Source organism: Nyctereutes procyonoides, unplaced genomic scaffold (assembly GCF_905146905.1).
Source record: "Nyctereutes procyonoides isolate TBG_1078 unplaced genomic scaffold, NYPRO_anot_genome, whole genome shotgun sequence".
NCBI lineage: Eukaryota > Metazoa > Chordata > Mammalia > Carnivora > Canidae > Nyctereutes > Nyctereutes procyonoides.
In genome coordinates this window covers 8796551-8822134 of record NW_026575034.1, presented here as the reverse complement: position 1 = coordinate 8822134, position 25584 = coordinate 8796551, and the positions used below count along the sequence as shown (strand labels likewise).

Genomic DNA, 25584 nt, shown 5'->3' with positions numbered 1-25584 from the left:
TGTAGATGGCCCATCTGGAGGCACAGTGCTCCGGAATCCACAGTCCCGAGTCAGCTGGGTGAGCTGTACAATGCCCTGGGCTAAGGGAACCGCCTAGGAATTCTGACTCTGCGGTCTGATCTGGGCTAGCCCTCCCTCTGTGCCTCACCCCCCACCCCGTCCCTTCTTCCCTACGAGCAGCTTTCTTTGCATTAGATTGTTCCAGTGTTTGTGTCTTTGTAAACCAGGCCTGAGGTTTCTCTGAAATAATGCTGAAAGAAAAGAACTGTTTTTTTCCTAACCTTCATGCCCAACATCCCGTACAGCATTTGTGCAGATTCATACCAGCCAGTGGGAGCAAAGAAATCAGAATCCAAGGGAATTAAGAGTCAAGGCAATACTGAATTCTTTTTTTTTTCTTTTTTTAAGATTTATTTATTTGAGAGTAAGGAGAGAGAGAGCGTGCATGAGAGAGAGAACAGGAGTAGGGAGGGGGCAGAGGGGTAAGGGGAGGAACAGACTCCCTGCTGAGCTGAGGACCCTGAGATCATGCCCTAAGCTGGAGGCAGATGCTTAACCAACTGAGCCATCCAGGTGCCCTGGCAATACTGAATTCTAACGGAAATTGAAAAAATGGCCTCGGTACTTTGTTCATTGTACATGGGTGTGGGCACAGGTAGAGAACGGCAGTCCGGGTTCTCCTGCAGGTTTAGGTGCCAGCGAGCTAGTGTCCATTCTAGCGAGGTCTATGTGTTTTCTTCATCTTCTTTCTCTAGAAATCAAGAGAGTGAGGATAGTTGATTAGACACTAAACGATGCTCTTTTTCCAAACCTTGGGAAATGTCATGAGGGTAACATTTTTGTGGGCTGATGGATTTTGTTTCTAGCCCATTGGTGCCGCCGGCTTACCAAGCCTCATGGAACACAGACACATGCCACTTGGAAATGTGGAAAGAATACAGTTCTAGCTATTTTGGATACTGTCTGTTATGGACCACCCATGGCAGAAACTGTGTGGCTTCCAACCCCAAACAGAGCATCTGCCACTCTCTAGTTTCTGTGCTCTGAAAAGAAAATGAAGCAGCCCAGACCCCCGCCAACTGGTGGGTGGATAAACAAGATGTGGTATATCCATACAATGGGCTATTACTCAGCAATAGGGAGACACAGCAAATGATACATGCTCCAAAGTGGGTCAGCCTTAAAAACATGCTTAGTGAAAGAAGCTACCTGCAAAAGGCCACATATTCCATGGCTCCACTTAGAGGAGATGTCCAGTAGAAACAGACATTGTAGAAACAGAGAGCAGATTCAACATTGCCTGGGAACGGGTTTAGGGATGACTGCCAGTGAGCGTGAGGACTCTTTTTAGGGTGATGGAAATGGTGTAAGATTAGAATTTACTGAAAATCATTGTGCACTGAATTTTCTGGATGCAAATTATACTTGGGGGAAAGCTGTTTAAAAAAGAAATTTTGCGGTGGTGGGGGGTGTGGGGCATCTGGGTGGTTTAGCATCTGACTCTTGATTGCAGCTCAGGTTGTGATCCCAGGGTCATGAGATCGATTCCCACGTCAGGCTCTGTGCTGGGTGTGGTGACTGCTTGAGATTCTCTCCTCCCTCTGCCCCTCGGCCCCCAGCCTGCTCACTCACGCATGCGCCCTCTCTCAAACACAAAAACCCAGAAGCTCACCATTGACATTTGTCTAATTTGAGATCATTTGTCGTTCGTTTCCTTCTTGATGCCTGTGACTGGGGCAAAAGTGGGAAGGAGGATGGAGAATGGGAGCTTCTTAGGCTTCCTTTAGGTGCAGAGCCCTTGGTGGGAGGTCTGAGGAGGCTGGAGGGGCCGTGGCCATATTTTCTGAACCAAAATTGGAAGTAGAGTCAGGCAGTGTCCTGGGTGTTTTGCCCTCATTTTCTATTCAACCTTCACTGAATTCTTGTAACAAGCCTGTAGGAAAGCTGCAGTGGGGCATATGCCCATTTTAAGAAGGAAAACAGAGGCCCAGAGAGATGGAGTCTTCTGAAAACCCAGTCTATCCAGGACGAACTGTAGAGATTCAAACCCAGGTCTTTCTGGCTCAAAGAATCTGTGATCTTTATAATAAAAATACTACCTGCTTAAGAAGTATGTTTTTGAGAAGACTGTGCTCTTGGACAGAGAAAATGATGCCTTAGGGACCGATGCTGAGTCATGAACAGTAAGTGACTTAGCAACCACGTTGGGCAGAGCATATGACAAAGCTGTCTCTGTTTGCCCTGGCTTGGGCTGGCCTGCCACCAGGTGCTGGAGCAGACATGCCTGCCTCTTGCTGTGGACAACCCGTCCGCCCTTGGGTATGCCGAATTTTTAGTTCCTCCCTTTTTTGTTTTTCTTACGTGGTTCCAAAAAAAAAAAAGAAAAATTGTAGCATGGAATGTGCCAACATTCCATAATAATAGAATACTTCGAGAAGACTAAAGAATACATATGTGCCCACCAGCTAGCTTAATAAATAAAACCTCATCTGGTGTGCTTTTAAATTTGCCACACATGATGAGTATACAAGTAACCCGAGTTACACCGGGTTGGGAGACCCGGCTTGGACAAACCTAGGTTCAAATCCCAAATCCCAGCTCCATCACGTACTCCCTTGGAGAGGTCATAAAACCATTCTGAGCTGCTGTTTCTCTTTAAAAGAGAGACATTAATACTCACTTCCAAAGTTGTAGGGACTGAATGAGATCATGCTCATTAAGAGCTTAACCTGATACATACTAATTAGTAGTAGTCCCTGTTCTTGTAAACCATATAACCCGATAGCTATAAAAGGCACGAAAAAATAAATCTTACATAGATTTCACCAGTCTGCATGATTAGCTCTACTTTCTCCCTCCGGTGAAGTCAATTTTGAGGGGGCATGGTTTCCCGAGTTCCTTAACAGGTGCCCGGCATGCCAGCTTTTGATTCTGTCCCAACTGCCTGCGGGGCCCAGCTGGGTGACCACGGGTGCGTCCCTTCACGCTCCAGAGCCAGCTGACCACTCCCCCATCCCGACCTCACAATCCGTGACTCTGATGTGCCTGTAAGAACATTTAGAAGCAGAAATGGAACAAAACCACAGGGGTGCATGTGCTGCCCTTTTGGTTTCCGTAGGATGGAGAAGGAAGCAGAGCTGCAGGGCTAGAGCCAGAAACGGGGGGCCTCAGCCAGCTCTGGGCAGCTTTCTTTGCTCCTCGTGTTGCCCAGAATGGTTTATAAGCATCTTCCTTTGTCTGGGCCCGTCCTCGTTTGCACCTGTCCACCTGGCATCATTAAAAGCTCCCCGCTTTCATGCTCAGAAGTATCACGGTTTGCAAGAGAAGTCCTACACTGACCACAATAAAAACTGTTTCTAAGGCACGAACCTGGACCTGTATGGGAATCTCCTACAGGATTCTGGGGGCTACGGTGATTAGTAGCCGAGCCTGGGGAGTACAGCCCCGTTCGCGCTGTGCTTTCACAGGTATGCTCTTACTGGACCTGCAGAAACAACCTTGTGTGATGAGGAAACTGAGTCAATATTGCCAGCGAGGCCCGGAGAGATCAAGTGACTTGCCTGGAGTTGCACAGCTAGCACCTGCCGGAGTACAGATGGGAACCCCTGTCTGTATTGTCATCTCCGTTTCTTCAGGGCTGGCAGTCACTCAGCCCAGCCTTGTCAGATCACGCCCAGGACACTGGCAGGCGTTCAGGGAATGGGGCTTGTCTCTGAAAGGACCCCATTCATAGCCTCTGCGCTGCGACTGGTCCCGGAGGAAGCTCTGGCTCCTCTATGAGCAATCTCTTCCCGGCCCGGGGCTAACCTGGACGTGGACGTTCTCTACACAGGAGATGCTCCCCTTGCCAGTTCAGAGAAGGAAATCCAGCCTCAGGTGGAAGCAAAGCAGAGGGAGCCCCCAAAATTCCGTCTTCCTGTCCCTCAAGCTGGGTGGCCGTAGTACTTCATCCCCGGGGTCAGCGCAGGCCCAGGCCTTTGCGTCTGGTGTTGAGAACATACAAGGAAGGATTCCCCAGGGAGAAACACCCTTGATCCATAGCCTCGGCCTGTGCATCAATATTTTATTCCTTCTCTGCAGCTTTTTATGCATGCCTCGAGGCAAATGCATTTTATTTTATTTTATTTTTTATTTTTATTTTTTGGCAAATGCATTTTAACATCTAAGAGATCCTGTTGGGAATAAAACTTTTCTGCTCCCCCTCAACTCTGTTCGCATTTTTTTTTTTTTTAATACAGAATTTTTGTGTGAGTTCTTTATGAAAGCGAGTCCTATGGCTTGTCCCCACACCCATCCCAAATTAAAGTTAGTGATTTAGTAGGCAAGGGAGACACAGAGCCATGTGTTTGAGGGAAGGCTGGTGGGATAGAGCAAGGTGAGGATTTGGGAGTGGGGTGGGGGCCACTTGGCATGCACGAAGTGGCTGGAAGCGGAGAGCGGTGTTTCCCCCGGCGCCCGAGAGCACCTCTGTCCCGGATTGGCTGCTCTGCCTGAGGACAAGCACGGTCTTGCTCAGGAGCCTGACTTTTTCTGGTTGTGTCCTTGCTGAGAATTTCCTCCCGGCACTTGCCAGACATCCAGTCGCAACTTGCCTCACGTATCCACTCGCATCCCCACGGGGGAGGATCAGCTCGCTTCTCTGCGGCTGAGGCCTGACTTTAATTGACGGTGTGATTCCAACCACGTGTTGGGGAAGTCTGGCCTGTCCTAGAGAAATGAAGCTCCTGAGCAAGAAAGGGCTCCCAAGGCGGGCCTCCTCCTCTAAAAGAATCTCTTTATTGTCTTGCAGAAATCAGGAATGGTAACCTCAAGGCCATCCTAGGCCTCTTCTTCAGCCTCTCCCGCTACAAGCAGCAGCAGCAGCAGCCCCAGAAGCAGCACCTTTCTGCACCGCCGCCGCCTGCCGTGGCCCAGGCGGCCGGGGCGCCCCCCCAGTGCCAGGCTGGCACTCCTCAGCAACAGGTGCCAGCCACTCCCCAAGCCCCGGGCCAGCCTCTCCAGCCGGTGCCGCATCAGCAGTCAAAAGCACAAGCTGAAATGCAGTCCAGGTGGGGACTCCTCGCCGACTGATAATCCTGTGTTTCGTGGGGCATCCTCCACACGGGCCGAACGGTAGCCTGGGCCGAGCGTGTTGTCGCTTGGGCCTCTTCAGTGCGAGAACCACTGCTAGTGGGGGATTAGCATGACCTTGAAGTGGATGCAGCGGGGCTGCCTCCTGTGCCTGGCGGAGATGTGTACTTTTATGGGTCAGGATGGCCAGCAGCCAAAGCTAATTAGCTGCTCTTGCCTTAGCGCTGGCCTATTATGCACATGCTCCTTTGCCATAAACAGCCCTGAAAATAGACCCCAGACTTGTTTGGCATGTTTGCCTAGGAGCTGAGTGTTCAGTGTTATATGTGTAAGTCATTTTACTTAGTGTAGGCTAAAGTTATGCTGTAGATGCCTCTGCTTTAGCAGAAGAGAAATATCCAGAGTGCAGAAGAAAGATGGGAAGTCCTTAGCAAGGAAGGGGGCGACCACTTTCCCTGAGGGGGGCCACGGGCTAGGTTTTGTTAACCTTGGGGAGTTGGTAGCGGCCCCAGCCGTGGTCCTCTGTTTTGTGGGATTAGGGCTTAGATCTTGCTGATGCTCCCAGAGGGACTGATGGTGCCAGTGGGACTCTGGCCATAGAATGATGTGCACTCAGAGCTCCAGGGCAGTTACCATCTACTGTGTCACGATGGGAGTAGTTGGCATTCTTAAACGACTCCGCAGAAGATCACCTTGTAAAACATTAATTTTAATGGCAAAGAGAGGGAAAGGGAAGGGGGTTAGGAGGTAGGAAGTTTTTGACTCATGGTAAAATTCTAGAGAAAAGTCCACAATAATTGTTGCTTAAAGCTATAAACCCTTAGTTATCAAATCCTCTGAATGTCACTAATTACATTGCTAGATTTCATTTAATGTTTGCCAAGGAGTAATGGCTTTTCTGGTTCCCCAAAAGCATCAGCATTAATAATCCTAGGGCTGGGCTTCTCGCTCACATTCATGCCTTCAGCAGCCCGGTGTAGTTGGACAAAGCACAAATCAGTCCAGACACAACAGGTGCCTTATAGACGTTACAGCTTTTTCCTTCCCATGAGAAGTGCTACTTCCCGTTTGTGATGGTGTTAAAATCCCGCAGTGATGGATGTGCTGTAAATCAGATCCCCTAATTAATTATCTAATTATATCCAACTTACATTATGGAAATATGTAGGCTAGCCGAAATGCCCGGACTAGTAATGGGGAACAGGCAGCGAGCTTCTGTACCCTGACCTGAAGAACCACCTGAGTGAGAGCCATCCTCTGATCGGAGGTCCCTGGCGGCCCTGGATGATTGAATGACCAGGATATCCTTTCCTACTGTATTCTATAGAGAGCTTATTTCCTGGATGGTAACTGGCAAGGAAGGGTTCTATAGTGGGGAAAGTTGGTAAATCTGGGTTGAGTTGTTAGAACTGTTCTTACTCATCCTCGAATCTGCCAAAATGCATCCAGCTATGTAGTTAGTGCTTGAATGCCTTCCATGTGCCAGGCACTGTTCTAGGCACTTGGAGTTCACAGATGAATGAGACCCCCAGTGTGCTCATTCTTTGCATTTTCCTGGAGGAGGCAGGCAGGTAGGAAGAGAACGCTCAGATTACAATAAGATGAGGGGATTCAGAAGGGTTAGGTTGATAGGTTGGGTTGATAAGAAATTCTCTCTGGGGACAGGACACCAGAGTGGAGAGAGGAAGGACATGGAGCAGGCCGTGCAAAGTTTAGGCGTAGAATAGATCAGCTAGTGAGAGCAGCTGGTGCAAAGGTCATGTGGTGTAAGAGTAAGCCTGGCAGGTTGGAGGACCAGAAAAGGCTGGTGTGGCTGGAGCTCAGTGGGTGAGGGGAGTTGGAAAATGATAAAGGTATCTGTAAGCAAAGCCTCCGTTTACATGCAAGACAGTATGACCGGTGGTCCCTGGGGTCGCATGGTCCTGTGGCCCTGAGGTCCAGTCACAGAGCACTAGCTAAACTGGGTAAAGAGTTTGCATTTCATTTTATAGGTAACAGGAAGCCACTGGGGGGAAGGGGGGTCTTCTTGATCAAGAGAGAAACTTGATTTGATTTATAGTTTTTTAAGAAAATCTTCTTAGCTTCTCTGGGATGGTAGAGATGGAAGGCAGGACCCCAGGTAAGAGGCGTTTGGAGTCCTCCAGGTGACAGTGGCTTGGACCAAAGTAGAGCAGACCTGTTGATGGGCCACTTTACACGCCAACAGGACTATGAATAGATGGACTATCTGGAGTGAGGGAGAGAATTCCAGATAAAGCTCAGATTTCTGGCCTGAGCAGTGGTAAATGGTGCCAGTCGTTGAGATGAGGGCACCTGGGAGAGGAACACAGGTGCACCGAGTCTTCCAAAGAGGACGCAGAAAGCATTCCTCAAACTTCGCCACAGAACTTCCTTCGTAGAGTATCTCACTGCATATAGGATTGCAAGGAACATGTGTTGAGCAACCCTGGGCTTGTGTCACTAAGCTATGCTAGCCCGAGGCACCCATTTCCATGGAAGGTGTTTGTTTTCTTAGAAGAACCAGATGTTCCAGTCAGGACACCCATCTCCCAGTAAGGAGAAACATCCTACTATTAATAAATGCTTTACCTAAAGAAGAGCCAAACTTACTTGAGCCAGGTTTTTATAACCACTTATTCCAGAGAGATTCCTGCCATCAAGGCCCCCTGACTCTGTGCTGTGGTGCCACGGAGTGGCCTTTGGAGTTGCTGTATGTCCTCTCTTGTCCTTTATCTGGTCCAGATTGGGTTACTTCTGCAGATGACTGGTTTCACACATTTTATACTGATTCTTTCTTTTAAAAAACATATTTTTTTAATTTTTATTTATTTATGATAGAGAGAGAGAGAGAGAGAGAGAGAGAGAGAGAGGCAGAGACACAGGCAGAGGGAGAAGCAGGCTCCATGCACCGGAAGCCCGACGTGGGATTCGATCCCGGGTCTCCAGGATCGCGCCCTGGGCCAAAGGCAGGCGCCAAACCGCTGCACCACCCAGGGATCCCTATACTGATTCTTTCTAATTCTATTTCCAGAGGACAATCTTCTCAAAGTTTTAGGGATCTGCTATCCCATGCTTACACTCTGGCTGTAAATATAAGACTAGTAAAATGTCATCACTGGCTTAGTCCCATTGTATTTCTACCCCGCATTTTGGCTTTGATAACCAGAGTCCCAAGGGTCATGGCTTGGACCTCGATCATCAGTGTTGACGCAAGCCCCGGACGCTGGGTATCTTAGTCCTCTGTTACAACTTTGCCAGATACAGACATGCCTGAACACTGTACCTGTTGGGGTAGGAAACACTAAAACCTGGCAGCTTTTCCATGAAATTTGTTAAGGAGTCATGGAAGCTGGCAAAGGAAATTTGCGCAGCCAGCATTAGTTAATCAGAGCGACTCCTCCATGATGGCCCAGTGGAGACTCACGTTTACCTCTTCACTTCAGCTCTTATTAATCTCTGCGAGGCCAAGAAAAGGCTCCTTATTTTTTGCCTCATGAAATTCCTCACCAGTGCAGAGTCCAAGAGAGGAGCACAGTCCCCAAGACTCCCTTTCTTCTCCATCTGTGTCTGCCTTCCATATTACCAATATTCGGCTGTTGAGGAAAAATTCAGACAATTGCTTCATTTTTTTTCTTCTGCATTCTCTCCTGTCTCCTCCTTCACTTCCAGCATTGTCTTTCCCACCTCAGATCACTGCATAGGGTTCCAAACAACACATGTTGAGAAACACACGTTGGCACAGGATCAACAGGGTTTGGGTGTATGGATACGAGAAAGGTAAATAGTTCTACCTTTTTATAAGGCAGTAAACAAGTTCACCTTTCAATTAAGCCCAATCAAGATTCTTCACATGTACAAATTTTTATCTAAAACCTAGAATTTAGGAAGTTCAGAAGACTTTAAGTGAACATTTCTTAAAAAAAAAAAGATTAATTTATTTGAGAGAGAGCAAGAAAGAGAAGCAAGCTCAGGGACGGGGTGGGGAGGTATGGAAAGAGGGAAGAGGGGGAGAGAGAGTCTTAAGCAGATTCTGAGCAGAGCATGGACCCTGATGTGAGTCTTCATCCCACCATCCTGAGATCACAACTTGAGCCGAACCAAGAGTCAGATGCTAATTGATGCCACCCAGGTGCCCCTTAAATGAACATCTCTATACCTTTGAGAGCAAGTATTCCCAACACCAGCGAAACTTGCCAACCTCTATACCCTTGTTTTGGGTCAGCATTTTATGGCACCTTTATCTGAAAAGCACCCTAGTAGAATAAGCAAATACAAGTATCTAGATACTCTTAGGTGATCAAAAAAAAAAAAAATAACGAAAGTTCTTAGATAATCTTGATAGCAATTTCTTTGTATTGGAATTTTGTCATGTCAGAAAAGTTAGACCTGGAAGGAAGACTGTGTATTGTAGGAAACGTGGGCAGACGGCCAACCAGGCGCATCCCCGTTGTCATAGACGCCTGTTAGTGATGCGTGCATCTAACATATCTTCTCTCCCCTCACTCATCTCTTCCACTTTTTTTCTTTCCCGTCATGCAGTGCATCCTCCAAGGACTCATCTCAAAGCAAAATCATCCGCTTCACTCTGGGTCAGAAAAAGATCTCTAGGTTAGACTTTTCTCTGTGTCCTGCAAAGCATGGTTTCAACCCAACTCATTGATCCCTTTGTCCTGGCTAAGTTTCCTTTGGGTCCCTCTCCTCGTTTCATGTTTGCAGTTTGAGAAAACCAAACATGCTTTGGCTAATGATCCAACGTTGGAGAGTTTTGAGAGAGTGGGGGGGGGGGGGGAGGAGCTTCGTTGAAAAGGAGTGTGGTTGTGTGTGTCAGAGTGTACGTGACATGAGGGTGTACATTTCACTGCATTTCACTGATTTGGGCTTTGGTTGCTCGGCCATCAGAATCCTTTTTTGATTTAGGGAGAGGTAAGTTTCTAGGTAGATTTTGTAGTGGTTTTATGATGAGTTTGGCTCCCTGCTCTGGCCTGGCCCTGATCCCGCCTCACCTGCATCTCCTTTGTGTGTGTGTGTGGTGCTTCTTATTGTTGCTGTTATTGCTAAAATTACTAATGTGGGATTGGTTTTCTTTTGAATGATAAAGACCTAAAGCATGAATCCAATTGGTCAGAGGAGACAAAGCAGCAAGGCAGCTATGTCTCATTTTCGTTTCTGGATGCTCTTTTGTACCTTGGAGAGATTGCCTCGGTTACCTAAAAATACAAACTAGCCTTGCTCACTAAATTGACATAGACTTTGGCATCTACTGCCTCCTGTGAGGACCCATTCCAGGATATGGAAAATGCCAGTCATATCTTTGGGATCTACTGTTACTGTGAAAGTAGCAATAGCTAATATTCACTGAATGCTCGTAATGTACCAATTGGAATGCATTATCCTAATTTAATCCTCCCGGCAGTCTTCATGCAGCAGGTGACATCATTACCCCCATTTTACAGATGAGAGAACTAAAATCGAGGAAGTTAGGTAAGTTACCCAAAAAAGCGGGGGGAAAAAATCAGGATTTGAGCTCAGGTGATCTGACTCCAGGCCCCTCACCTTAACCACTGTGTTACTCTCCTCTTCCTCCCCCTTGAAATCTCGTCCTTATGGGATTGTCGAGGCTGCTTTTAAAACTCTTAGATTTCAGCCCTTACTCTCGGTCTTTTGCCTCACCCTGCCCTGTGCACCATCCCAGCACCACAGAACCTGATGCCGGGGTGGAATCTCTTCATTTTCATTGAATTCTAATGGGATACCCACACTACATTTGTATCTGTATCCGTGTGACGAAAATCCATACTGCATGTCTGCCTGTTGCCCTACGCTGTCAAGCTCTAGGTGCCTTTGCTAGCCAGCGTTCTCTTTTTCTTTTCTAAGAGGCTACACATAGACCCAACTCGGAATCTACCTGGCTGATGGGGAGAAGGCACAGGGCAGTTCCTTCTCTGTAGAACAAGTCCATATGTTGCCCAGACTTGATTTTGGGGAACAGGAAGGCACCCACGTATATCAGTGGTTCTCAGAATCCTGTGTCTTTGTCGGTTTGGGCTGCTAGAACAGATCACCATAAACGGGGTGATTTAAACAACAGAAATGTTTTCCTTATGGTTCTGGAAGCTGGGAAGTCTGAGATGCCAGCCCAGTGGGGTTCTAAGGAGAGCCCTGTTCCTGGTTTCCAGATGGCCGTGTTCCTGCTATGTCCTCCCATGGCAAGCAGCGAGAGAGGAAGCAAGCCCTCTCCGTTTTCTTCTTATGAGGCACTAATCCCATTATGAGATCTTTAACCTCATGACCTAAGTGCCTCCCATAAGCCCCATTTCCGGATACTGTCCCTTAGGGATTAGGGTTATGACACCTGAATAGGGGCAGGGGCAGGTGGGACATAAATACACAATTCATAACACTATGCGAGAGAGCACCTGCTTCCCCTGAAAAATAACACGGGGTCTGACTTGGATACTCACTGCAGGGCACACGGGGTTCCCAGATCTTCCAATGTTGTGCAGATTTAGGTGTCAACCTAAACAAGGAGGTAAATGGAGGTGAGCTCAAATTACCAGACTCAAATTGAGTTTATTTGGAAATAGCAGAGGAATTGCAGTTTGAGAAATGCCTGCCAGAGCAAGAAACAAGGGAGTCTTTTGAGGGCTTGGGGTGTGCTGTATTGATGGACCTGGAGTGCAAGAGGGGCAAGTGCCCCCAGAGTCCAAGGAGTAAGTTCTTCGGTTTGAGGCTGGAGAGGGATTCTTGGCAGATATTCACTGGTCAGGAGATAAGTTTCTATATTCTGTAAGTCAGACATTTATGGGAAATCAGACTCTCCATTCTTAAGTGCTGTTCTTCTGAGGGCACGGGCATGAGATCCTCCATTTCCTCTTCTCCAGGTCCGTTGTAGATCGAAATTCTTTCACAGATGAAAGGAAAGGAGGGGAGTAAGCTTGGAGGGAACCCGAAATCCAGCGTTTGTTCCCACGATGTGCTCGGTTCTAGAAGATAAAGCAAACAGGAGCTAGCTGGGAAAATATCTACTTGGAGGCCCATGCCCATCCCGAGCGCGGTTTGTTATCAGTCCCGGATGATGAAAGGAGGCCGTGGCTGGGAGGCAGCGGGAAGAAAGGAAGGGCTGGAGGGTGAGGCCATGTCTGCCCCTGGCCCCCAGGGTGTGCCGGGTACAGAATTCCAAGCTGATTGAAAGTCAAGGTCTGGCTTCCGCTCAGGGCCACATCTCTCACCTCGAGTTTCTTTTGGATACATTTTTGTCTCTACTGAGGCCAGTGAAAAGGATGTTCTTTGTTTCATTATTTGCCTGATGCTCCTCCTTGCGGTCCCTAACCCCCCTGCATTTCCCACCCCCAGCCTTGAGCACAATTCTGATAAGCATTTTAGCTGATCAGGCATCACCAGATGTAGCAGTAAAGTTAGCTGCCAAAAGAAATAGCCTTACCCCTGCTGACGGAGCCAGACGCCCCTCCCAGAGCCCTGGAAATAGGACTTTTACTCAACTGCAAACCTTGAACATCGGCCAGAGTCAAACACCTTGATAGGTACCAGGGATGTCGAACAGGGTGGGAAGCCTCACCCTTGAGTCTGGATGCAGAGAAGAGGCTTAGAGAGGGAACCAGCACAGGGACGAAGGATTTCCATGAATTTCTGCCTCTGACAACAATGATCGTCCCTTGGCAACCCCGGTAGGCCCCGGGTATGTAGGCGTACTCCATCTGCGCAGGCAAGGAAGCACGGCGGCTCTGAGTGCAGCTGGTCAAACCTAGTGAAAGCCCATGTTTACCACTTAACCATGTCACCTGGGCAGATTATTCTCTAGAAGCCTGTGTTTCCTCACTGGAAAAACGGGGTAGCACTGCCTCATTCCCAGTGTTATGTGGGTCAAATAAAGTCATTTCCAGTCCTTTTATATCTGGTCTATAATGAGTGCCCCGTAACCAGCTTATACAGTGATGTTGGTGTTGGGGGTCGATCTGGGCCAGCTAGGGCCACCGGGCCACCACTCGCAAAACCTGACGGAGTTGATCTACACGACCATCTTGTGGAGGGGAAGCGGTAGGGCTAATATTTCTATTCTCTTTGTCCAGCTGCTGGAAAGCAGAGGCCATGGAGGTGAGAGGTGTGAGAGACTTAGCATTTAATGATCTCTGGCAAAAAGCATCTCCGATCACAACACCTGCCACCTGAGGTCCCAAGCATGTGCACACAGCTGTCATCCTTCCTGGAAGGGTCATCTTCTCCCCGCCTTTGAAGTGGCTTTGCTGGGGGGCTGGGGGCAGGTGGCGGGGAATACGGCTTGCTTCCCATCAGCACGCAGAGCACTTGGAGCCGGGATGTGCTCACGGGTTATGTGCCAGGAAGGAATGACAGTTTACCACCCTGCCTGCTTGGCTCTGCGCGCGGTGAAGACATTGACCAATGGCTCCAACAGCAGAAGTTCTCGTCTACCTCTTTTTTACACCACTTCCTTTAAACTTATTTAAAAAAACAAAAAAAGGCGACGTGTGTGTTTCAAAGAACCCATCTGTGCCCTCTGTCCTTTTGTAACTCTGTTTTGGAACCTGACACGATCTCGAGAAGTAGAGTTGTTCTTGCAGAGGAGTCCTTGGAACTTTCTGGCACCATAAATGACCCAGTGTTGACTTGATGTGCTCCCCTCTCCCTGCTTTTCTTCAGTGAGGCAGGCACCTTGGGCAGCATCTGTCGTGGTACCCATGGCTGTTCCACGTGAGCAAGACCCCGTTCATTCTTCTGTGGAGAGGGATGCTGATGTTCAGGCAGTGACTGTTTCCAGACTGGGACTTGATAGAAGTTCTTGTCATGCACGACGTTGTTAATAGTAATGAGAATGTGAGCTGGAGGCCGAGGGTCTGTGTTGCTGTGAACTAGAGGATACTCTGCTTTTCCACTCTAACCCTGCTCTCAGCCTCCCTAATGAATGCCTCATAGCTGGAGGGCAGGACAAAGTCCAGATTCATACTGTGGCATCCGAGGCCTCTACTCTGGCTCTGCCTGATTCTCCAGCTCTGTTTCCTCCCAGCCTGTCCCCCACTCCCCAGCACACACCAGCCCTTCCTCCCTTCCTCTGCAGAAGACCTCTCCCTCTCACCATGACTCCATACTCTCTTACCCTCCACTCACATTTCCGTTCCACGTGCTACATCTTGCTCTGGGATCGTCACATCTATTTGGAACCCTCCCTGACCATCCTGTCAACTTCTAAGGTTATCATTTTCCTTCTTAAAGGACTTCTGGCCTTTGCATATTTTTTAAATCATTATGTGTATAATTTAAGTGTCATCTGAAATCAATCAGCCCCTAAAGATCTAGATGAGATTGAATTAGAGCCCTGTCTTAGTCTGTTAGGGCTGCCATAGTAAAATACCACAAACTCAATGGCCGGTAAACAGCAGACATTTATTGCTCACATTTCTTGAAGCTAGAAGTCCAAGATCGGGATGCCAGCCTTGTTGGGTTCTCGTGAGCACTGCCTTCTAGGCTGCTGATGGCTTTCTCACTCTGTCCTCACATGGTGGCAGGGGCCAGCTAGCATTCTACATCGTCTTTTATGAGGACATTAATGTCATTCATGAGGGTTCTGTGTAATGGCCTAATCACCCCCCAAAGGCCCCACCTCCTGATGCCATCATACCGAGCAATAGGATTCCCACATATGAATTTGAGGTGGGGTCAGAAACATTCACACCATAGAAAACTCTTTAATTTGCGGAAAGTCCAGTGCCTTCCCCATGGTTGCTCATGTATCTTAGGTCCTCAGGGTCACCTTTGTCTTTGAAATACTACATTTGAAATCTTCTAATTCGCTTTGAGTTAATTCAGGTGAACTGACTATCCCAAAGAATGTTTGGGTTCCCTCACGGGTAGATCCAAACAAGCCTTTTTCCTTACTTCCTACCCACCACATATTCATTCATGTCCTTTGTATATGAGGTAGACTTTGCTGAAAATTTCAGAGGGATAGAGGAGGGCTGGCTTTGGAGCAAGCAACTATTCAAGCTCATTCACAACAAAACCCAAGTTTTAAGGCCTTGTGTTGTCCTAGACACCCTCTGAAACTTGAAGGCAATTATTTGGTCTCCACCTAGTCTTCCCATTTGGTCAAGTTGAAGGAGCTGTCCTGACTAGGGTGTTAACAGTGGTGGGGGTAGAAGGTGACATGAATCGCCTTGAGCTTTGGGGTGGCTTTTGGTGCCTAAATATGTACCAACCATTTTTTTTTTTATGTTAGCTGCCCTCAAGGCCTTCAAGAATTCCTTCTCCATTTCTTAGAAAATTTGACACAACCCTGTAGCCACTTGAAGGCTATGCCACTTCCTCTAGATCCTGACTTAGTGCAGAGAATATGATGATGACCACCCATAGGAAACCAGAATTGTCTTAGTTGCTCCAAGAACAGGAATGTTTCACTGTGGGGATCAGAGCCTACAGATGGCTCCAAGGTACCCTCAGTATAAGGTCTCAGTCACAGATACTTGGATGAAGCTATTTCTCTTCTGGAATGTTTCTTAGGGAAATGAGGCCCATCTGCCAAAGCCTGGCTTGCCTCTTTGAAAATGTAGATCTCAGACTCTTCTGTGTTGATTTTTGTCTGTTCTCTTCTGATAGTTTCATCTAGATTCATTGATTTGCTTTATTATTTGATTCCTTTTTGTACCAAAGCATGTTTCCTTTATTATAATGCCAAATTCATTTATGAATTTATGCTCAGCAGAGAGGATAGGAAGGGAAATTAACATGCATCGAGTTCATACAATAGGCCAGACATTAAGCCCCATACCAAACAAATAACTGTCCTATTGGAGAGTTTATTATTATTCCAAAGTTAACTGATCTGGAACATGAATCTTAGCTCATAATACTGGTCCAGTGTCATGTGTATGGAAAAGGCCATATTTTATCCATTATCCCACACTGCCTCACAGAGGACTAGATTTGCCTACCCAGTTCAAGATTGTACTCATCCCATCCCATGCTTTGATCATCATCTTTCTATAAAGGCCCTGACTGCCCTGAAAAATCTGTGGTCCATCCCTGGGTCAGGGCAGTGGAGGCTCCTCAGCATCTCTAGAAGGAATGTATGTTTTTCCTTCTAGTTGCTTTTTGCTTCCCTCCTCCTTACAAAATTCCCTACCGAAGTAGAATGCTGTGGCCTTTTACCCTATACCACTTTACACCATTGCTGTGACATCATCTTGGAATAAGACTCCTGTAAACTGTAGCTGGGTTAAAGGAGTCCAGCCCAAAGGACCCCATGTATGCACCTGCAGAAGCTCTACCATTGGCTGTGCATACTCTGCTAAAACTGACTTTGGAGGACTTACTAGATGCTGTTTGTACGCAAAGCAGAACCAAGAGGTACCACATCCCAATGCTGGACCTCCGTATCCAGTTGTGGTGGCCGTGTCTGGTACCCATGTATAGACCCTGGCACTTCTGGTTTTATACCCTACTCTGTGTCTGTCTTTGTGAGGTGAATATTTTCTCCAAACAAGATGGGGCAAATTAACAAGGGACAAATCCTCCTAGTGCACTGGGAAGTGTACTACCCTCTGTCACCTTGGTGGGGGAGAACTCAACCCCTTCCTTCTCTCCTAGTTCCTACTCAGGGAATTGGGCCACCTTCTTCTTAGCTGTATAAATTTTACAGTCCTCTCACACCAGCTCATGTTCTGTTTACTCTACAACCATCTTTCTTGCTCAGCCAGCAAGAAAAAGTTTAAAGTGATTGCCTGCTTATATCTAAAATGCTTCCAGACTGCAGACTTCTTTGGTGCTTACAGATTTGTGTGGAAAGAGAAAGTTGAAAGCTTTATGAGTTGAAAGTTCAGGCTTATCACTAGATCTAATGCTAGTCAGCAGAGGTTCCAGTGGCTTTTAAACACAGTTAAGTGGGTTTTAGCTGAAAGTTATAACTATTTCATTATTTATTCATCTTTCAACTTTTAATGATTAGAAACAGCCTGCTTAGTAGTGTTTGAACCAAAATTCTGATCTGGGGAGTCTTAGCCTTAACTCTTTGGGGAGGAGGCCATAATGTCTTTAGACATATTACAAAGATGTCTGCTAACTTTATTTCCCAAACCACCCCAAATGAGGTACTTTATTTAAAGAGAAAGTGTATGTTTGTCTTTAGGTTAATAGTTTCCTGATGGTTCTACAGAAAGAACATCTGATTTTATCCATCTACTGTGCAGAGAAACTGGGCTTCAGCCTCTAAGTAATGCCTATGGAGACAAGTTGTCAGGTGTTGAAGGAAAATGCATATCTGAACACGTGTTTTCATCCAGGCCATAAGTTTTTTCATTGTAGATGTATTGGGTTCTGAGTGCTAGCCGTTCTCTTTCTGACCATGATAATTACATCATTTTCTTGATTCTGCAATCCTGAATTATGACAAACACCATATTAATACCTGCCAGAAGAGTACACACATAATGTAAAAAAAATTTAGAATTTTTTTAAAGATTTTATTTATTCATGAGAGACACAGAGAGGCAGAGGCACAAGCGGAGGGAGAAGCAGGCTTCATGCAGGGAGCCCGACATGGGACTTGATCCCGGGTCTCCAGGATCATGCCCTGGGCCAAAGGTGGCACTAAACCGCTGAGCCACCAGGCTGCCCTCAGCAAACATATTGGTTTACTCTTCCTTCAGAATTTCTCTTTGCTCAGAGGCAAACTCAGATTTTGCTGTTGGACTTTGCAGGGGTCATTAGTAGCCTAGACGTTTGTAGTGTTCCACTAAATCTTTTGATTGGCAAACGTCCAGAGACCCAATGTCTTGAATGGTTTTCTTTACCTCCTGCATGGTTGCAGTTCCTTCTTCTGAGACACTGCTATTCTCCTTAGACCGAATCCATAATTCTGTTGCTTTTGCATTTTAGGCTTCCAGGTCCTACTGCAAGGGTATCCGCTGCAGGCAGCGAAGCCAAAACACGTGGAGTGTCAGCCACTGCTAACAACCGACGCAGCCAGAGCTTTAACAACTATGACAAGTCCAAACCAGTCACCTCCCCACTTCCACCACCACCACCAAGCAGCCATGAGAAAGGTAAGTTGACTTCTTGAGGGTCCTTTTTGGTATCATCTTTATAGCAGATCCAGTTCCTTTGGGTGAGTGTGGTCAGGGTTGGGAGCAGGGTGCTAATAGGATGGTGGGCATGGGCCACAGGACATACTTGGCTGGCAGGAACTTTGTTCTTAGAGGCATTAATAAAGTAGGGGAAATATGTTAATGGTTGCTGGCAGGGATACCTGTGTTTGTTTCAGTGGGGGTCCAGAAGACGCCTGACTACAGAGAGAAGCAATATAGCATTTACAATTTGAAAATAAACTTTCATAGAACATGTTCTGTATAGTAGATGGTTTTCAGAAATGCAAGCTTCTTGGAGTGTGCATTGTGTGAACTGATAAGGTTTTTACCCATCAGAAGGGGTATGAGGGGAGTTAAAAACAAGAGTTTTTTTCACCCTTTGTAAAAGACATGAGGGTTGGCCAGATGAATATCTTGGATACATGTAAGGAATATGCAACATTAATCTTGGTGTTCTGATGATGTAACTTTCACCAAAAGAGGATATGATTTTTTGCTATACATAGCCCTGAGATTTTAGGATGGGGGAAATGGTAACCTTATGGGGGTTATTGCACAGAAGGTAGTGAAACAAACCTTTGCTTGCTTCAGTCTGTGTCTTGTGGGACATTGGAGAAACTGAGTCAGCTTAGAAGATTCTACAGTAAGAGGATGAGCCCTCCTTCATTCCTCCCAGACTCAGTGGTTTAGACTTCTTGGTGGGGAGTGGGAAGAACATGCTCAGATCTCTTGGAAGCATTTTCTATTTGGTAGGGTTTGTCCTAGATGTGTCCCTCAACTTCCCCCAGACCCAGGAGAGCTGCCTCCCACTCCCTACAGTGGTCTAGGAGCATGGACAGCCCTCCCACTGTGAACAAGATCAGAGCCTCCCCAGCCTACCCCTGCAGTCCAGGATGACCTGGTTCAGTGGAGCTAAGTTTCTTCCCTACCCCCACCTAGAATGCTTGAAAAAACATGGAGGAAATTTTTATATGGCTGATGTATATATGGCAGAGGGTTTTGCCTACAGGGCATTATAAACTCTACAACTGGCATAGGATGTGTCCACCAGTCAGGATTCTTTGTGATCCAGCCCTTGGCTTGTGCCTTAAACTCCTTTTTCTTCATCTTCTTTTCTCCTCCCCTCTCCTCCTTTTTCTTTTCTTCAACCATACCCAAATGTGGTCTTTTCAAAAGTGTGTTCTTTTCCAAAGTGTATTCTTTTTAAAAGTGTTTTAACTGCAAAAATAACATATGCTTGTAAAATAGTATAAGTACATGTCAAATAAAAGTTCTCCTTTGCATGCTCCCCGAAGAATACTAATATAAACCATCCTATGTATATTCTTCTGGAACTAATTTCACAGTACTTTTACACACACTCACACATGCACAGTATATATAGAAAGGTGGTTTTTATATAAATAAAAGCTATATTTTATTGAGTACCTACTATGTGCCTCATTGAATCCCCCCACAAGCTATGTTGTTATCCCCATCTTACAAGGCATGAGATTAAGGCAAAGGGAGGTTAAACCCTTGCTGAGGCCACAGCAGAGATGGTGAGAGGTGGAGTTGAATCTAAACCCAGGCACCTTGGTTCCAGCATGGTTAATACTGTGCTTTTCCAGCAAGTGGAAAAAAAATTCTCAGAGCCTTGCCCATTGAAGTCTGGAGACGTGCAAGTCGAGCAAGAGGAAGGAGCTAAGAAGACATGGGGGGGGGGGTGGCAACCTGTGCATGGCCCTCTGCTGGGCCAGCCCGCCCTTGTCCCATGGTCATCTGGGGAGGAGCTGTCAACAAAAAGTCTGAAGGATGGATGTGAGACCTACATCTAAAAGATTGAGGAAGGAAAGAAAAGTTGCCCATGGGTAGAACAGATAGGGGAGGATGAAGCGTTGGCAGCTGGAACCTCGTCCCAGAACCCACCCCAGATGCAGAGCCCCTCGGGCAGCCCCCTGGGTGCTGGGGCAGTCACCAGTCTGCCCCTGTCCTGGGCAGGGGCTGTCATGTGCGCACAGAGCAGCTCGAGAGCCACAGTCCTGTGAAAGGACGGTGGCTTGAGTTCTAACAGTCATCGCTCCAGGGAAGGACTGTGGGATCAGAAGAAAGAGAAGTCCTGCTTATTTACTGAGCAGATATTATTTGCCGGAGGCTTTGATTTACTCTGTGTTACTTGATCTTCACAAATGTTCTGTATGGTAAATATTATTAACCCAGTTTTACAGATAAGTGAGGCTAATTGAGACTTAGTCACTTGCCTGCCCTGGTAATTGAGCACCGGAATTCCTATCAAGGTTTGACTCCTGGATTTGAACTCTGGCTCCGTCCTGTCCCTGGGAGGTCTGCAGCGAGGATCAAGTGAGGTAGTGTGAGCATGTTTTGTGAGCTCTGACTCTAATAAAATCCACTAAGGATTCGCTTTTAGAATGATAAAAAATAACTGAGCGGGGTTCCAGGTGCATGGAAGGGGGGTGCATTGATTTTTCTTCTCCAATCCTGGAGAGCTTCGGTAAAGCAGGCTTGAGGCAGACTGAGGTATTTTTTTTTTTTAATATTTTATTTATTCATGAGAGACACCGAGAGAGGGAGGCAGAGACACGGGCAGAGGGAGAAGCAGACTCCATGCAGGGAGCCCGATGTGGGACTCGATCCCAGGACCCCAGGATCACGGCGTGGGCTGAAGGCAGATCCTCAACCACTGAGCCACCCAGGTGTCCCTGGACCTGGCTATTTTTTATACCAATACTTTCCCACCCTCCTGAGGTAAAGGGACTTTGCAATTTTACCTTCAGAGGCTTTGGTTATGTCCTCCTCCTTGCTCACTGTCCCTGTGTTCCCTGCTGATTGCCCCTGTGAGGTAGCCAGATCCATGCAATGGCCAGTATGAGGGGAGAGAAGTAGCTCCACCACCTGGCCATGTGGGAGGCACAGCAGATTCTTGGGTGTCTAAGATGGCATCCCCCACACTTTAAGAAGTCTTGGAGAGATGCAAGCCAGCGAGCAGAGAAATTGTAGCTCAGCGAGGTTGGTGCTATGGTTGAGGTAAAGACTGCTTTCAGATGAGTTAAAGTCCATGATATAATCCCATGACCTGTCCTTCTCGAAGCTTTCTTGCAAGTCAGCCAGGCCCCGGTAGTATCACGTGCTGGCATTTCACTCTCAGGTAAACCAATCCATAGGCCTGTGTATGTGACCCCCTGGGCCAGGAATTCTCCTTTTAGGAACTGATCCAATCCCACCAGTAAGGGGAATGAGAAGTTCAATATTCTCTCCATAAATGACAAAAGTATTTCAACACCGAGCTCTGATTTTTTTTTCAAAAGGATAAAGAGGAGTAAAAGGAAATTTTATAAAAGGTAACTTTTCCAAAGCTCCAGAGCACTTAATTCCTTGTGAGGAAATACTAAAAGATTCCTCTTAAAATCACGTCCAATCATGCCCTCCTGCCATGACTGAATTTAGTTCTGATCACACTGAACTGAGATGTGAAACAAAAGAAAAGTAATAGATATATGAAATAGTTCACAGAAAAAGCCTAGGGACGGGGACACACACACACACACATTTATTAGCTCCTTTCAGTGAGGTGACCAAGTACATGGTTGACTTATAAAACTCAGGAATATCCCTGTACAGCAACATAACCTATTTTAATTTCCCTAAAGACTCACGTCTCAGATTTTTGCCTGTGAGGTTTAGAGAAAAGCTACAGATCCTTCGCCTTTAGGAAAACCTGCTAATTGCTGTGTAGTTGTCACTAGCGTGGTTGGGTTTGTCTTTGGCTTCATCCTCTCGCTCCTGTGGGCAGCAGTCAGGTGCCTCCTTACCTTAAGGCCTGCGGGATGTTGTGAGCAGGATCCTCCTCCGCAAAACATCTGTCTGTCAAGGGATGGCCTGGAAGCCCAACGGCCCCTCACTTCCTCTGTTGGCTCTGAGTGGCCCTCAGGCTCCAGACCAGAATCACAGATTTTCAAGGGAGAGGAAATAGCTGTCATGTTCAACATTTGTGACATTATCTTTTCCTTCCATCCCTTTACTTCCATCCTCTGAACGGGTTAGCCCTGCCAGAAATCTCCTACGTTTCTAAAGTGTTTGCTCCATCATATGACTTTGAAATGTTTCGTATTCCTACCCTACATTCTATGCAAATGAAAGATGTTCTCTCATGAATAATAGGGTTTTCTTCACTTGGGAGAAAGCGTATCTTTATTATACATGATAAAAATCATCCTGTAAAAAAATGTCAAACACAAATATATTGAAAGAAAAGGAGCCCTACGTAACCTCACCTCTCATTGAGTTTATCACTTATTTTGTATTCTTCTGCATTTTCTTTGTGCCTATACTATCATATTTTTTATGCTATCACATTTTGATAAATTTTTCCTAATGTTTAGTGTTTGTCAAGCACTGTTCTACGGGTTTTATAAGTAATAATTCTCACAGGAGCTCTGTACATACCCACTCCCACGTACGTGCACACACATTGTATGGGACTTAAAAACTTATAAATAAAATCAACAGATCATGGCCAGCCTTTTTATAGGTTTTTCTCTTTTTATAATAGATGCAGAGTACTCCATTACATGAATTAACCTTAATATTTTTAATGACTTTCTTTTTGGTTGCTTCTGTTTTTTTTTTTTTATTGTTAGTGCTAAAATTAAAATGCTCGTATCTTTTTTGCATGTATACACCATTTCAGTGGAATTGCTGCGTTATAGGGTATACACATTTTATGGCCGTTTTAACATTGCCAAATTTTGCTTCCAGAAGGCTTATACCTATGTCTGTTCCCATCAACAATGTGTGCGAGGCTAGTTTCCCTACACCCTTGACACCACTTCTGTTTTTACTCTCCTGGGCAAAAAAAATACCCTGTCTTTGAAATGAGGCAAATTATTTTAAGAAGCTGAAATAACAAGATCATTTGCTAAAAATTGGCACTTTTTACTGATGCTTTGCTATGAGTTACAACTAGTGGCTTTGGCATGGCACAGAAAGCACTCGGGCTTGAGAGCAAGCAGTCTGCCAGCTGGCGTGATCTCACTCAAGACACTTAATTTCTCTGGGCCTCAGTTTCCCCTTCTGTAAAGTCATTCTGAGGTCGTCCGTCACCAAGCCACTGTGAGGTGTGAATGCTTATTTTCCCTGGCCCTTTGGTCTTGTCTGATGGGAGCCCCATGAGCGCTTTCTGATAGGCTCCCCGCCTGGTCTTCATCCTGTGTCATTTACTTCCTCTTGTTCACTCCAGTCCATCCTGGGTAAAAAAGAAGAGCCAGACGTGGGTGGAGACAGAGTTTTACAGCCTTCAGCGCCATGGTCCTGTCTGAGTAACATTAGAGCCATTGATTTAGAATCTCTGTAAACTTGTCACTTTATGGTTGGTGAAGCAAGTTATTTATCTGAGTTAATGATTGGGAGAGCTGACTGTGAAGAAGTTGCCCATGGCCCACCATTAACCAGGATCCTATCATAAAATTACAGATCAGATGGGATTAACTCAGTGGTCCAAGTCACACAGAAAAGAATACGGTTGGGTGCCTCTGTTTCAAGTTGTTTCTCTTATTTGTCCATTTTGAGAATGAGACACACAGACTCTGCTTTCTGGGGCTGTCAGCCTCAGGGGAGGGGCGATGCTCACAAGTCTTATGAGAGAGAGATGCTCAAAGTCGTGAGGAAAAAGGTAGCTTTAGCCAGGAAGACTCCAGAGGGCACTTGAGAGGAGTGACAGCATTTGCAGTGGTTTCCAGCTCCAGATTTTTGTGGAGAGAGAGAAGGGAAGGCTGGAAAGGATTGACTCATCCTGCTGTTTGGGTCCAGGTGTGAATCTGACAGGATATCTGCTGGGGTCTCTGTGTTAAGACACTCATGTCCTATGGAGGACCTGTAGAGGGGAAACTTGTACAAGATCATTTAAGAGGTTGGGTAGGGCCTCCCTTGGCCATAAGGAGACCCCTGCCATTCCAGAGCTGTTATCCTGGGCCTAGAGCTCAGGTGCTTGTTGTCCGTGCTGGGTAGGTGGTAGTCATCTCTGTTTGAGAATCGGCTGTGAAGTTGCCTTGAGCCTCCAAGCAGAAGCCATAACTGTCTGCAAGCTTAAAAAGCCAGCTTAAGGATTTGAACCAAGGAGGTATCACTGGATTTAAAGGACTGTCTGGGAGGGATGCCTGGGTGGCTAAGTCACTTAAGCATCTGTTTTCGGCTCAGGCTGTGATCTCAGGGTCCTGGGATCAAGCCCCACATAAGGTTTCCTGCTCAGTGGGGAGGCTGCTTCTCCCTTTCCCTCTGTCTCATCCCTCCTGCTCATGCTCTGTCTCTTTCTCTCTCTCAAATAAATAAAGTCTTTTTTAAAAAAAATTAAAGGAGTCTTTGGGGGATCATCTAGAAATGAAATTCAGTGAACTATTAGGTCAGCCTTTGAAGCTAGACAGGCAGGATGAATTAAAAGCTACCAAACTTAGAGATGTCGCACATGGCACTAGAAAGAAAAAACAGCCTAGCAAGCGTTGGAGAAGTTGCAGTGGTTTCTTGGGCCAGAATATAGTTACCTGGGGAGGAAATGTTGAGGGCCCTACAATTAAAGAGAACGTATTTACACTCAAGCAGGCAACTGCATTTGAGTTCTGGCCTTGCCACTTCCCAGAAGTGTGGCCTTTGGGGCAAGTGCAGTGCTCACCAGGGCATCTGCTCAGGGTCACCCTCAGAGGACCATCATAAGCCACATTTGGCACTGTAGGTGGCTGGCAGGGCAGTGAAAGTGTTTCTCTTCCATGGGCATGGTCCTGTAGCGGTGGTTATAGCAGTCCACATGGCCATCCAGGTGCTGTCACTGCTCCCTCCCACCTAAGGGACCACTCAGGTGTGACCACTCACACAAGGCAGGTGCAAGAGTCACTCTAGCTTAAAAGCACCTATCCTGTGGGAGCCAGTATCTCTTGCAAAAGCTCCATATGCATAACTTCTAGGGTTCCCACAAGGATTAGTAGTCACAGTACTTGGAGAAACCCAAAATGATGGTGTCCCCCAAGAGGTACTTATACTTCATTTATAGCTCTTCAGGTCCAGATGTGGTTTAACTATCAAGGGTCATTTTTACCATGAGCAATGTTGCTTGGTAACATAGCTGACATTCTATCTTTATCAAGTTTCCAGGGGAACACAGTCACAAGGTTAACCAAAGGCTAAATTCTCATGCAGAAAGGGAAAAGATTTTGTTAATCCTTTTCCAACAGTAGGTCAGCTCACCACTCAGAGATTCAGTGTATTTATCTGTGAAGTGGCATCAGGCTGCCCTAGCCCAAATGATGGTAGCAAGTCAGATGAGAAGCACTGTCTCTAATATTTTTTTCTGTAGCACAATTCATATGTTCTGTCCTTGTTGCTTCTACTGAGTGTGGATATCACTATGGAATATTAT

General features: G+C 46.4%; 1 protein-coding gene across 7 annotated transcripts in view; it reads left to right on the top strand.

The window, feature by feature from the left end:
* NAV2 (neuron navigator 2) overlaps positions 1-25584 on the top strand; it is a 724598-nt gene that overhangs the window by 486748 nt on the left and 212266 nt on the right. For 6 of the 7 annotated variants that reach the window (XM_055317510.1, XM_055317509.1, XM_055317508.1 and 3 more), the window contains 2 exons: positions 4790-5048; positions 17974-18140. In XM_055317510.1, coding sequence (XP_055173485.1) covers positions 4790-5048; positions 17974-18140 — 426 coding nt within the window. Of the gene's footprint in view, positions 1-4789; positions 5049-9609; positions 9679-17973; positions 18141-25584 lie in introns of all 7 variants that reach the window. The other variant, XM_055317516.1, reaches the window with a different exon arrangement.